General features: G+C 50.0%; 2 protein-coding genes across 3 annotated transcripts in view; one reads left to right on the top strand and one right to left on the bottom strand.

Annotated features, from left to right (window-relative positions):
• Nucleotides 1-343: 343 nt before the first annotated feature.
• RPL7 (ribosomal protein L7) lies at nucleotides 344-4,160 on the bottom strand. Its single transcript, XM_081111554.1, has 8 exons — nucleotides 3,562-4,160; nucleotides 3,295-3,433; nucleotides 2,484-2,595; nucleotides 2,011-2,177; nucleotides 1,338-1,475; nucleotides 1,105-1,214; nucleotides 699-908; nucleotides 344-405 (listed from the first exon to the last, which is right to left on the bottom strand). The coding sequence occupies exons 2-7, from the start codon at nucleotides 3,306-3,308 to the stop codon at nucleotides 700-702; spliced, it is 750 nt and encodes a 249-aa protein (XP_080967680.1). The 5' UTR covers nucleotides 3,309-3,433; nucleotides 3,562-4,160; the 3' UTR covers nucleotides 344-405; nucleotide 699.
• Nucleotides 4,161-4,920: 760 nt separating this feature from the next.
• The window catches only part of RDH10 (retinol dehydrogenase 10), a 28,700-nt gene continuing 19,366 nt past the window's right edge, over nucleotides 4,921-14,254 (top strand). For both annotated transcript variants that reach the window (XR_013997110.1, XM_081111754.1), the window contains exons 1-2: nucleotides 4,921-5,244; nucleotides 6,855-7,090. Coding sequence is in view for 1 of the 2 variants with exons in the window: in XM_081111754.1 (XP_080967880.1) it covers nucleotides 4,956-5,244; nucleotides 6,855-7,090 (525 nt within the window). In the remaining variant the exon portion in view is untranslated. The remainder of the gene's footprint in view (nucleotides 5,245-6,854; nucleotides 7,091-14,254) is intronic.

The following is a 14,254-nucleotide window of genomic DNA, read 5'->3' on the forward strand; positions in this document are numbered from 1 at the left end:
GCAAGCCAAAGCCTGAGAAAATGGAATTTCAGCAATATTTTAAAATGTGACCTGCTTTTATTACATCTTACCTATAAATCATGCACAAAGGCCCACAAAATAAATTTTCTTAGTAAACGAGTTTTGGCAAACTCAATAGTAAAAAATAAAGATGCCTCTTTTGCACAGAAAAGTCCTTACTAAACCCAAGAAGTGTTTTTCACAAGATACAAACTGAACCCTAGTTTTGGATGCAATGGCTGTTGATTTGGCTTAACTTTACCACACATTAAATTTGCTGATAGTTAAGGGACAGCAGAGGTGAGGCAGGCTAACAAAAAAAGTCACCAAGACAACAATATGCTTCAATTTTGAAGACTCAGTTTATTAACTGACCAGATTTACAAAAATAAGCATGGTAGATACCTGAAAGGGAAAAACAAAAACAAAAAACCATTAAAGAAGCCACCTCAATAGCTAGGAATTAACATAAATCAGGAGATTATGAAAGTACCAATTCAGTTTCCATTTTTAAGTAGAAAAAAACAGATCTTCCCCCCTCCATAAATACCCTCAAAAGGAGTAACCAAACCAACTGTAACCCCACTAAATATATTAGGACTCAAACCAAACCCGTATCAATATTTAGTGGGAGAAGTATTTGAGACTGCATCCCATTTACTCGAGTATTAAGTAAATCTCTCTGAGTAGATGCTCACCTTAGTTCATCCTTCTAATAAGCCTATTGATCTGGTCTTCCCTGTTCCCAGCATCTCCACCTTCTACAAAATGGGTGGTCTTCTTCTTCATCCCACCGCGTGGAGAAGATAACTTAAAGGGCCACAGGAAGTTGTTCACTTCTTTGAAGCGCTTTCCAACAGTGTAGATCTCATGAATCAGATCTTCCATGCAGATGATGCCATATTTACCTGAACATTTTAAGGTTATTATTTTTTTTTAAAAGATCGCTAAATTTTAAGGCACTTGAACAAACACAATTATAGACTATAATATATACTTAAAAGTCAATAAAAATGAGTAAAAAGAGAAAAATGCAGGCCACAAGATGTCAGAAAATACTAACTCTGTCTAATATCAACTTTTCCCCAAAGAGGCAGAACCTACCAAGAGATCGAGCAATCAGTGAGTTATCTGTCAGGGCAATTCGTTTTTTGTTGATTTTGCCATAACCACGCTTGTAGATCAATTCATTCACTGACTTCAGGTTTGGGTACCTGAAATAAGAAAGCAGACATAAATGACCAAAGAATAAGGTTACCGCTGTCAAAGCACCTAAAATTCATCTCGCCAACATAACCTCCGTCCCCAGTAGAAGTCAAAGGAGAAGGCAGACTCACCCCCAAGCAATGTATGGCTCCACAATCCTCAGCATGTTAATGGAAGCCTTGTTGAGCTTAACGAAGGTGCCGTTGAAGATCTGGCGAAGGCGAAGAAGCTGCAGCACCTTCCGGACCTTTGGGCTCACACCATTGATACTGCAGTGAAAAAAGACCAGCAATGTAACGTGGCTTTTTAGAAGAATTTTTATTAACGAAGGACAGGAAACCATTACAATTTTGGACAACCCAAGTCTACCCAAATAGATGGAATCCTCTCCTGCTACAAAGACCACTGGTGTCTTTCCTTATTCGGCTACATTTTTCTATCACCTCTCCCAACTTGCCCCCTCCCCAAGTGAACGAACGGCCTTCGGACACATACCTAGGACATTTAAACATCCCCTGACCCTTCTGCCACTTCCGGTTTTGTACACATCTGCTATCACACTTAGGAGGCTACACTTTGACTTCTCATCTCCAGGACCCTGCTCAATCAGATAATGGACAGGACCTTTGGGGCACAGCTAAACCATTAAGACAACTCCCTCTTGTGCAAGCTGCCCCCCAAAATACTTTCATTCCAGAACCAAGGCCTCCAGAAGTAATGTCCCGGTTTTGCTGATATTGCATAGTTTTCTTCCCTTCAAAACCAGACTGCAGCAAAAACCAACCAAACAAACCAGGAACTCACCCTCTGATCCGGATGACAAATGCCAACTTGGGTTCGGCGGGGACGTAGAAGTTGCCCGCTTTTCTCGCCATCCTGGCCATTCGGATCTCCGTTCGGTACATCTGCCTGTACTCCTTGTGGTAGTGCTTGGCCTTTTCGTAGATGAGCTTCCTCCTCGCCTTTCGAAGCTGAAAAATCAAACAAGGGTGACCCATCCGATCTTTCGCTCCCAAACACAGTCAGTGACCCGGACCAGTTCTTGAGAAGGAAACGAATCCTCCCTCGACACGCTTTTCCTTTCCTGCCAGTGTGCACGGACATCCCCCAAAGCAGACAAGACACCGCCTTCATCGGAGGAGCTCACCCCGCTCCCGGGCAGGCAGGTGAAGTGAGCAAATCCTGCAAAGGGCACCCTGCTTGCTGGCCACCCCGAAGCCTCTTCTTACACGGCAGGGGTCAGAAAAAAAAAAAAAAAAGAAAAAAAGTTGCCTTACCATCTTTTGGGCAAACTTCTTCCTCAGGCGCTTGATCTTCAGCTCCGCGAAGTTCCTGCGCTTCTTCTTGAGGGTTTCTGGCACCGCGGGGACCTTCTTCTTCTTCTTCTCTCTGGATGGACACGCATTAACATGAACAGCTCAGGAAGCGCCCAGCCCCGCCGGCCGCCCCCCGTACCGCGCACTGAACGCAACTGCCCGCACTGGCTCTACCTCATGGACCTTCCGCTGCGACGGGAGACCAAGACTGTAAGCGATTTCTACGCTAACGAGGGCCTTTAACACGGACACTCGCCTCTAATCCACGCCCGGTCCCAGCCTCGCACAACACAAATACCCCCAGCAAAGCTAACACAATGGGAGACTGCTGCCAGACACGGATCCCGAGACTGTTAGCGAGGGCTTTAACCCCAGGAAAAAAAAATCCCATCACCCTTGCTCAGGCCTCAAGCGCCACATGCTGACAGCAAAGCACTGGCGGCAGGGACGCCTGGATCAAGGACCAGACAAGGACGAACCCAATTCAGAGGTTCCGTGCCTCCCTCACAAAACAGAGGGGGGGGCAACCGGCCGACTCCGCACATTCTCAGCTCTCCCACTTCGCCTCGTTCCCCACAACTCCAAAACCTCCGCCCCAAGGCTGCCTGCATCCCCTGCGAGCCTGCGGCCTCCGCCAATGCCACAAGACGTCACAAACACACAGGTGAGTAGGCAAGGGCACAGGGCACAGTAGGACCGGGGGAAAGTGGGACAAAAGGTCTCTGGTTTCGGGGATGGAAGAGGATTCTCGAGGAGAGGAAGAGCCACTTACTCTGCACCCTCCATGGTTCCAGCCGGAAAAGAGAAAGGGGGCGCATGCGCACTGTTCACTTAAAGACGACACGCGAAGCCCCAGGACTCATAGGTGTCCCGGGATAAGCCAGAAAAGAACTCAGAACTGAGAATACGCCCTGCGAACGCAAAATTAACAAATTCCTGATTCAGTCTCTTAGGATCAAGTTTAGGATAAAATTTGTATGGGGAAAAATGTGTATCGATTAAACTCTTTAATCAATATGAGAGCAAGGAGTGCTGACACCTTGACTAGTCCTTAGGGTGCGTTAACCCGGTGCGGATCAAATTCCACCCAGTAATGAATGCAAATGACACGCCACCGGTGCGAACTACAAATCCCAGCATGCATCAGTCCTAGTGCCTGCCCGGCGGGAGGGCGACGTTTGGCCGGGACTGCAGGCAGCCACCGCGGTGGTGGTTCCAGTCAGGGAAAATGAGGCTCTTTTGGCCCACGATGTAAAGGGCTAGCTGAGATTCCAAGTCGCTCCCGAGAGCCGGTTTTAAGCACCTTTTCGGCTCTCTGCCAACCCCAGTCACAGCCTCCAGCGCCCCAGTTGCCGCGCGGCCGAGGTCCTTCCGTTCCTCCAGCCTGAAGGGCTGTCTTCCGCAGCGCCTGATTGCAGGCGGAGCCGTCCAGAATGACCTGGTTAACCAAAGTGGCGAGAGGGGCACAGCGAAGATCGGACGCCCGGAGGAGGATGGCCGGTGCGCTGCCGACAGCCGGGCCTGGCAGGCGGAGGCCCGGACACCCCACGGCAGGGGGCGTGAGCCGCGAAGGGAGGTGCGACGAGGGCTGGAGGCTGCGGCCACGGCCATGTGAGAGGGGCTGCCCCGCCGTGGTTCAGCGGACTGCGGGCGGGCGGGGGGCTGGGCCGGGGGCGGGGTGCGCCCGGGGGCGGGGTGGGCCGAGCGGAGGGAGGGCCGATGCCGCCTCTGGCTCTTCCCGGTCGCGGGTTATATAGCGCGGAGCGTGGATCCCGCTCAGAGGCGGTCGGGAGCGCTCCGACTTGCGAGTGGCATTTCGCTGCGGAGCCCGGTGCCGGAGTGACAGCCTCGGAGCGTGCAGGGGCCCCGAGACCGCGGAGCAGCTGCCAGCGGCCGGGCAGCGCTCGCCGGCGCCGGGCGAGTCGCCCCTTCCCGGCTCTCCCGCTGCCCCGCACCCCACGCTGCCACCCGCTCGCAACTTGGGTCAAGTTGACAAGTCCCGCGGCGGCCCGCCGGCCCGAGCCGTCTCCGCCGCGCGCCCCTCCCCCGGGGTGAGAGGGAGCCGCCGCGCCGGCTCCGGGGACGCTCGGGCGGCGGCGGCTTGGCCATGAGGGCAGCGCGCGCCGCCTAACTCGCGGCTGTCACCGCCGCTGCAGCGGGACCGGACGGCCAGGCGGGCGCTCCGGGGCCAGGCGGGCGGGCGGCCGCCGGCAGGAGGCGCCGAGCCGGGCAGCCGCCGCATCGGGCACCGCTTGGGCCCCCGCGCCGAGCCTGGGCGGGAGTGGTCCCCTCGCACCCCAGCCCGGCGGGCACCTCGGACAAACGCCTTCTAGTCCCGGCCGCTCGGACAAACGCCCCGGGGCGGGGAGCCCGGCTGCCGCCGGCGCGGGGTGGGCGCGGGCGCGGGGCTCGTGCGGGCCCCCGGGCGTCGCGATGAACATCGTGGTGGAGTTCTTCGTGGTCACTTTCAAAGTGCTCTGGGCGTTCGTGCTGGCCGCGGCGCGCTGGCTGGTGCGGCCCAAGGAGAAGAGCGTGGCGGGCCAGGTGTGCCTGATCACCGGCGCGGGCAGCGGCCTGGGCCGCCTCTTCGCGCTCGAGTTCGCCCGGCGCCGGGCGCTGCTGGTGCTCTGGGACATCAACACGCAGAGCAACGAGGAGACGGCGGGCATGGTGCGCCACATCTACCGCGACCTGGAGGCGGCGGACGCCGCGGCGCTGCAAGGTAACCCGCACCCGCGCCGCCCTCGCCCGCATTGTTGAGTCCAGCCCCTCCCCGGCCCCGCGCCCACCGGGGAGGGGGGGCCCGAACCCCACTGCCGCGGTCAGCCTGGCTGTCCTGGAAGAGACATGCCCTCCTTCCCCCCACCCCCCATACACACACCTACACGGCCCCCGCCCTCCCCATCCAGGAGCGCGATCGCCTCTGTTTTAAAGGGACGGGTGCCAAACCCTTGTCTTAGCCGAGGTCCGGTGTCTCTGAGGACGGGGAAGGCCGAGGGCACTTGTGTCCACAGGCTAGAATCGTAGAGAAATGCCCGCATCGCCTTGGCGATGGGAAACTTGTCTGGGAAGTTGTTCTCGGAGCGGACCGATGCACGTTTGGTTCCTGTGGTCTGAGCCTCCTAGACGAGGGCCGCGCTGGTTTCACTGTAACTTTAATCACCAGAAAATAATTACATTGTGTCACCAGAGATAAGTACGTACTTTAGTGAGACACTTAGCCTGATGGAAAGACGCGCTGCACCCGCTTCTTGAGACAGAGCTTGAATGACTTGAGCCCTTCGGAAAATTTTTTCCATGTTGTTGGTAGCCTCGGGAAATCTGCGTTTTTGTATATTTTTCAACTGACCTGAATCTGAGACTTTAAAAACAAACAAACGTGGAGACCACCACCAAACCTAAGTATTGATTAGGCCAGGAAATTTGACAGTCACTTTTGCTTTTTAACAAGATGTTTGGTTTCCAGGGAAAACATTGAACTGTACAGAGAAGATTAACTTGGGCACCACCCCTCCCCCATATTGATCATTTGTCGCCAAAATTATTGGCACCTGCTGTTTAGGTCAGAAAAATCAAAGGTTAAAATGTTACATTTTCAGCGATGGTTTGGAGGGCAGCAAATACAGATTTTTGTGCTCCCTGCAAAAAGAGAGAAAGCTATTCGTTTTCCAGGGCAGAGATTGCGGTTTTTAAATTGAGTTCTCGGGTGATAACATGGCATAGTTACCTGTGAACTTGATTTATGTAAGGGTGCTATGCCAGTTCGAACACACCAGTGTGCACTTTTCCTGAGAAACTCTAGGATCATTTATTGGCTTTGGATGAATTCAGATTATTAGTTACAGCGTTGATTTGTGAGCCTTGAGGTGCGTTTCCATTTTGAGGGTGCTCATACTAAAGAGTAAAATCCACTTCTGGCCACTGTCCCGCCCCAAGAGGAGTGTGTACTGTGTGTGCCTGGGAGGAGGGGTGTTGCTCCCTGGGCCCAGATCAGTTCTTTCCAGGTGTCTTTCGCTCCAGGAAGCGGATCCCATGAGGTCTGACTTGTATTGGGCTTGTCACAGTTACATGACTTCCCCCTAAGCAAAGCTCTCCAGCAAATTGCTGTAATTCCCCAAGACTTTTCAGGGAGGGAAGCAGCTGTAAGCCCAGCCATTGGCAAGCCTCACGGTGTTAGAAATCTGAAGCTCACTGTAGAATTTTTGTTTTGTGTGATCTTTGTCCTACTGATTGCCATGTGACTCACGTTTTGCAAACCCCCTCCCTTCTCTGTTCCATTCCCCCCCCGCTCCCCCCCCCCCCCCCGCCCCTCATCTGGACTTCTGAGGACAGCTGGGAATGGCGAGGAAGAAATCCTGCCCCACTGTAACCTGCAGGTGTTTACCTACACCTGCGATGTGGGAAAGAGGGAGAATGTCTACCTGACGGCAGAAAGGGTCCGCAAGGAGGTTGGCGAGGTCTCGGTCCTGGTCAATAATGCCGGCGTGGTCTCTGGGCACCACCTCCTCGAATGTCCTGATGAGCTCATTGAGAGAACCATGATGGTCAACTGCCACGCACACTTCTGGGTAAATATAAACATCCTCTGTTCCTTTCTGGGGCCTCTTCCATGAGAAGCGGGGGACGGAGAGAAGCTTCAGTGCCAGCCTGAAAGCCACCTGCACACTCCCACCTCAGACCTTCCTTCTAAGCACTGTTCCCATCGGCGAATTACGTCGCTCACTCACCGGTTACTGTTAAATCGCTGTTTGCTTCCCGCCCCCACCCCCAATTCAGCATTTCTTGAGAGGGTAGAGGACTGAACATTTTGAACTAGTTTGAAAGACTGCCATAAAAATAACAAGAGGAAGCATAAAATCCTGGGTTTGTTTATTTTACTTTCCGTTGAGTTTGTAAAACATCGGCTGTTCTTATGAATTCCTAAAGTCAGAGTTTAGGCTTCCAAATTACTGCTCGGCCGCATTTTGGGAAGTGCCAGGGATTCTGAGATCAGCGTTTGTGGTCCCCTGGGCACAGCCAGGCCACCCTGGCAGGCACTTCACATCATGGACCATCGCAGGGTCGGGGCACTGTCCTGTTGGAGTCCATCTCAGCTTAGAGGAGGCCTCGCAGGAGACAGAAGCCACCCTTATAGGACCACAGGGTCCCTACGTAGGGGCAGGAGGGTTGTGAGATCTGGGGGAGCAGACACTTAGACCATCGAGGACGTCAGCTCCTGGGTGATGGGGAGAACTTCGGAGCTCCGACAGCGCCTGAGGATGAGAGCGAGGGCTTTCCACTGCTCGAGGGACCAGACTAACCCAGTTTTTCAGCCGAACTGATTCAGTAATGGTAGGTGTGAAACCCTCCCCTGTAACTGTACATGGTTGACCCACTTTCTGCTTTACTTCCCCAGAGTATTCCCCCTTTACTTTTGTAGAGAAGTGGGGTCCGATAAAGAAAAGGGTAAGGAGAAAGGACTGTGTGTGTGTGTGTGTGTGTGTGTGTGTGTGGTGTGTTTTCCATAGGCAGATTAGCTTTCTAATCGAACACAATGAAGAACTGTTTCTCCTAAATAGGTCACCTTAAACCTCACTAGTTTTTTAGCAACTGCTTAAAAACTTAACCTAGCTTTAGAAGTACTTAAGTCAAGTGTTGCTCTTTTAACAGCAAACCATTTCTCTTATCCTGGAAGAACCTTATACATTTTATTTTCAAACATGAACTTTATTTAATTCATTTTCAACCCTCTAGAAATGAACATATCAACGTTGTGGGTTAACGCATGTCATGTTTTAGAGGAGGAAGGAGAAGACCAGATGCAGTCTGGGGGCATTAAGTGTGCTTGTGTGTGTGTGGAGGTGAGCGAGTGTGTGATGTGCGCAGTGGGGGTAGGGGTGGGTGTCCTTGCTGCCGCGGGTCCACAAGCGCAGTGGCAGGTGATGGGGTGGGGCAGACGAGTGAAGGCCAGGGCAACTGACAAACTGGGCAACACAGCTTACCCAGAGTCTCGTGTGCTTATAATTCTGAGTGAAACAGTCTCCTTAGCAATAGAAGATGTATATACATTGCAGGTGGACTGTAGTTTTCCTGTTTGAAGAATGGTAAGGGTGAAGCTGCCATGGAAACTTGAGTTCAGTCAGCTATTCATCCTCAACAGGTATTCAGTCTTTGGGAGGCTAGTTATCAACCCCGGCACCGGGACTGGCTTTTTCCGATAGCCTTTGACTGAGCTGATGCTCGGTTTCTGAACTCTAAACACTTATCTACACAAAATACTCTAAAGCAGTGGTTCTCAACCTTCCTAAGGCCGCGACCCTTTAATACAGTTCCTCATGCGGTGACCCCCCAACCATAAAATTACTTTCGTTGCTACTTCATAACTGTTATTTTGCTACTGTAAACAATATGTAATTATATATGTTTTCCGATAGTCTTAGGCGACCCCTGTGAAAGGGTCGTTCGACCCCCAAAGGGGTCGCGACCCACAGGTTGAGAACCGCTGCTCTAAAGTCTAACCACTTACTTTCTCTGCATGCTCCTTTTGCTGAACTATAAAATTTCAAACGCAACCAGATTTTTCCAGAAATCCCCTATGATCTGCAGTTAAGTACTTATAAGAGGGAAGCGGCTCTTCTTCTCTAAACATCCTATGAAACGAGAGCTAATTTAGTGGGTGTTAAGCACAGAAAAGCCATAGCTTCGGCTTTGAAAATACACATCAATTAATGTACTGTACCTAAACATTAGGCTGCTTTCTAACCTAAGGAGAAAACCCAGTCACCTCTCCAGTAGCAGGATTATTGTGGAGCGGAATCTACTAGTACACAGCACGCAGGAACAGACCACCTTCCCAGAGGCCCTTTGAGATGTTGCCTAACTCCACAATTTAGGGAGTTCTTGGAAGCCTGGACCATATGACGTCACTTCATATTAAAATATGGGAGGCTCCTGAGTTCTCCAGCTGTTTTTCCCCCAAGCATCTAAACTTAAGAATTTATTTTCAATATTGAGTCTGAAAATTCGCTTTCTAGTTAGCATTTTTCACTTCTTGCCAAGAAACCTTTTAAGATCTAGCAACTAAAATGTAAAAGAAGACTTACTATCATGTTAATTTTTACAGTGATTCTTTGGGGGGGGGGGCCTACATGGCCTAAGAGCCACTGGAATTCAGCTCCCCTTCCAGTGGCCCCTCTTAGAGGAAGATGTTTCTGGTAGCTGTTCAGACATGTTCAGTATTGGCGTGTGCTGTTCTCTTCCAGAAAAAAGTCACCAGTGTGCCTTTTGACTATATGCAGGTGGGGAAAAGTTGTCCCAAGCATTTTTTAAAAGTAGATCAGCTGAGCAAAGACTTGTCCAGTCATTTGAACAGATCGTCTTGAGCCAGACTTTTAAGTAGCAGTTGTTGGTGGTTTTCATAAAATAATCAATAGCATGCAGTCCTGACCCCGAGTGAAAGTCATATGCAGTTAAATAGAAAACCACGTGGGTGTCATGTGGAGGTCCACCAAAAAGCTGCTGCTTGCAAACCATTCCTCACTCTCTTCCCCCGCCTGGAAGGCCCTCCGCCCCTCCTCCAGCAGCCTTTGAAGGCCTCACTCAAGTTCTTGCTGTAACCTTTTCTGGCGTTTTTGCATATTAGAGCTGCAAGTGTCCTTAGAGATCATCTTGTCCAGCCTCTTATTTTCTGATGAAGCTACAGCAAAATGACTTGTCCGAGCTTTCTCTCTTCCTGCCGTGAATCTCTTGCAGCCTCGCATAGTCTGTGTTCTTTGGTGCAACTTTTTATACTGCGTGCTCTGAAACCCGCAGTAGATGGCACACAGTCTGAAGGCAGCTTATTATATGCATCTGTTTGCTTTCCCCCTCCTGGCACAGAACTCGAGTCCTAAGCCACTCAGTAAATGTTTGATAATCAAGGCCAGGCATCTGCTTAAATATTTAGATCAACTCTTCAGAGCATGCTCACATGGGTCTGTCCCCTGCAGCTTCCAAAGGTAAACATTATGCTGGACTAATTGAAGCTGGGAACGATCGATGAGATTTCACAGTGGGGCTGTCTCCCGTTAGGTACCGTGCGCATCTCCTTTTGCTTTCCTGCAGTTTTTCCATTCTCCCTGCCCCACCTGTATGCTCATCTTTACTGTAGCGCAGTAAGTCTGCTCGGTGGCGCGAGGCTGGCGACTTTGAGAGGGCTGGTGTGAATATGCGAATTGGAATCAAGCTCAAGTGGAATGCCTGGTGTCCATTCCCATTTCCCAGTGACCAGGCCTTGAGGAGAGGACTCCTTCTCCAACTGCTTCCTTGCTTCTTGCTATTCCCATGCACGTTGACGGTTTTTACCGGACGTGGCACTGTTCTGCACAGCCCTCCTGTCTGCTGTGATACTTCACCCTTTACCCTCCAGTACTCTTCCATCACCAGGAACCTTCCTAGGAACCTTCTCTTGGTCACCAATCAAGAAGGGATAGATTGGGGGCAGGTTCTAGTCAGCATAATCTGTTGTGCACCCATTCCGGTGAGGACGAGACCATGCAGAGTGTATACAATACCATGCCCTTTGTTGGTCATTATCTCAGGTTCTCTATATTTTGGTGAGAAATATAGAAAGTTGGCTTCCATACAGGAACTGCAAACCCATGTTTCCCCCCAAAATATTAAACATGGCTTCACTTGTTATTTTTAAGCATAGAGCCTTAGCTTGCTGTTTCTAGAAGATAGTTTATCTGTAGATCCTTCTTGACCAAGGAGCTGCATCTGGCCTTTCGATGTGAGCAGCACATTGATCCCTGATTAACCAAAAGGGGGAAGCAAAAGCATTTAGCTGCAGGCCTTTTATGTGCAGGAGAAATTTTGCATCGCAAAGGACTCAATCTGTCACATAGCTAGTTGGTAATTTACTTCTATTGATACGGTAGTCAGACAAGATAATTGGTAGTTAATTAATAGACCACTTAACTTAAAAGGTTTCACAGTTTTAAAATACTAATTACTGAATTAGGCATTTATCTATATCCAAATGTCTAAAGTCTATTTAGTTAAAATCCATCCAGGAAAAGTAAAAGCCCACCAGGAGACCTGAGTAATGTAGCACTTAAAGACATTAGTACCTAATATCTCATGAATGGTCCCTAATTATTAACGTTCAAGTTTTTGTGTGTGTGATTTACTAGTTTTTAATCTCAAAGACTGTAATCCTCTGTTCTCTGGTTAGAGAAACCTAGTTTTGTTTAATGCTTCTTAGATTTAGAATTTAAAAAAATATTTCTGAAGTATTCATATAAAACTGTATAGTCAATGCTTCCTCCTCCAAACCATAATATTGAGAATTATTAGACTGCTAGAGGTGCATGAAATCTGTGCATGGGTGTGGTCCCTAGGTCTGGCCAGCGATCGAAGCATGAGCGTCTGGCATAGAAGGGCAGGTCCCAACTGACCTCTGGGCCCTGGGCAACACCTGGGCCCCTGCGCCCCCACATGCCCCCCTCCGCCTGAGTCACGGTGCCTGAGTCCCCAGGTGGAGATGCAGTGAGCACAGCTGGATGCTGCAGGCCAGGGTGCAGTGTGGGCCTTTGGGCTGCCCGGCGGTGCCACACAGAAGCCCGGGGGCAGTGCGCTCTCTCCCAGCCAGCCCCGCAGACTGGCTCCTGCATGAACCCACGGGGAGCCTGAGCGGCGCTGCGCACAGGTGTGGGGTGGGCTCCTCACAGGTGCCTGGTACCTGAGCTTGGGGGCTTCCCTTCACGCGAGCCCTGGTGTCCTGGGGAAGGGTAGCAGGGAGAGTGAGAGCAAGCTAGGCGGACACCCCACAATCTCACCACACCTCCATCCTTGTCACCCCCGCCCCCCGGGAAGCCAGCAAGAGGTCAAAGCCCCCCTCCCCCCCACCCAGGGGCTGGGTTGCTGACACCCGCCATGTTCCATACCGCCCCCAGTGGTCACCACACATCATAGTGAGCAGTTGGTCTCTCGGCTGAACAACTGCCTGAAGGGAAAATTTGCATATTGGGCTTTTATTATATAGGATATATTTTCTAGAGCAGTGGTTCTCAACCTGTGGGTCGTGACTCCTTTGGGGGTTGAACGACCCTTTCACAGGGGTCGCCTAAGACCATCGGAAAACACATATATAATTACATACTGTTTTTGTGATTAATTATTATGCTTTAATTATGTTCAATTTGTAACAATGAAAATACATCCTGCATATCAGATATTTACATTACGATTCATAACAGTAGCAAAATTACAGTTAGAAAGTAGCAACGAAAATAATTTTATGGGTGGGGGTCACCACAACATGAGGAACTGTATTAAAGGGTCTCGGCATTAGGAAGGTTGAGAACCACTGCTCTAGAGCACTGTTTTCCTTTCTAAGGATAGCTCCTAAAAACTTGCCCTAGCTAGTTTGGCTCAGTGGATAGAGCATCAGCCTGTGAACTGAAGGGTCCCAGGTTTGATTCTAGTCAAGGGTACGTACCTTGGTTGCAGGCTCCTCCCCGGCCCGGGCCCTGGTCAGGGCATGTGCAGGAGGCAACCAATCGATGTGTTTCTCTCACATTGATATTTCTCTCTGTCTTTCCCTCTCTCTTCCACTCTCTCTAAAAAAATCAATGGACAAATATCCTTGGGCGAGGATTAAACACACACACACACACACACACACACACACACACACACACAAATACACTCACAAAAAAATCCCTTGTAATTCAAGGCCTCTTTTAAAGTCTGTACTAGAACTAGCTGCCTTCTGTTATTAAATAAATATATGCATAAAAATCAAATGTTTGAGCTGTAGAGATAAAGACTTATTATGTCTTGAACTGAACTAAAAATTGCCTTAGTAATTCTTGTGGTCACACTGAGTAAAACTTCTCCTTAGATAGCAACTCCTTGGGTACCTGAGACTGTGCCTGACAAAGTCATTGCATAGCCTTCTTTCCTAAAACAAAACAGGATCACATGCTCATTGAACTTTGAGTGTCTATATTTGATACATTACATGCTGGGCCCATGTCTATTGCTACTAGAAATCAACACCTATGACATGATAAAATGTCACTTTACGTAACTGGTCTGAGTGAGCAGGGAACCATCCTATAAAAATCTTCCCCACATTTCTGACATATATTCTCTTATGTGTCTGGTTATCTTGATCGTTTAGAACAGTGGTTCTCAACCTTCTGGCCCTTTAAATACAGCTCCTCATGTTGTGACCCAACCATAACATTATTTTCGTTGCTACTTCATAACTGTAATGTTGCTATTGTTATGAATCGTCATGTAAATATCTGATATGCAGGATGGTCTTAGGTGACCCCTGTGAAAGGGTCGTTCGACCGCCAAAGGGGTCGCGACCCACAGGTTGAGAACCGCTGGTTTAAGAGCTCTTACCAAGTAACCGGTGCCATAGGAGGAATAGCAGTGCTCCCCCAGTTGCCAAATCCAGTGTGTAGCTTGGTCTTTCTGCAGAGTGTGACCCTGTTGACTGTCTCTCTGAAACTCGGTGGTTTAACTTCCATGATAAGCCCCGTTTCTCCTGCTTCTCTTCCTGTCAACCCTCTTAGCCTCCCTGCCTCTGAAACGTAATGACTCTGGTATTAGGTGCTCACACCTCTTCCCGCTGGGCACTTCTGGCTGGGTAATCAATCTATCAGCAGCTTCAACTGTGATTCCTGTGGCAGGTCCCAAGTTCACAAACTGCCTTGTCTGTTCTGTGCATTCCCTAACATCAGCAGGTCTCAAAATTG

This window comes from Myotis nattereri (genome assembly GCF_964212035.1).
Source record: "Myotis nattereri genome assembly, chromosome: 17".
In the NCBI taxonomy this organism is placed as follows: Eukaryota; Metazoa; Chordata; class Mammalia; order Chiroptera; family Vespertilionidae; genus Myotis; species Myotis nattereri.

What these genes read in the sequence shown, in the direction of transcription:
- RPL7 (XM_081111554.1), bottom strand. An exon ending in AGAAGTTTGCCCAAAAGATG is followed by an intron (nt 2,178 to 2,483) that starts GTAAGGCAACTT and finishes TTGATTTTTCAG; the next exon opens with CTTCGAAAGGCGAGGAGGAA. An exon ending in ACTGATTGCTCGATCTCTTG is followed by an intron (nt 909 to 1,104) that starts GTAGGTTCTGCC and finishes TAAAATGTTCAG; the next exon opens with GTAAATATGGCATCATCTGC.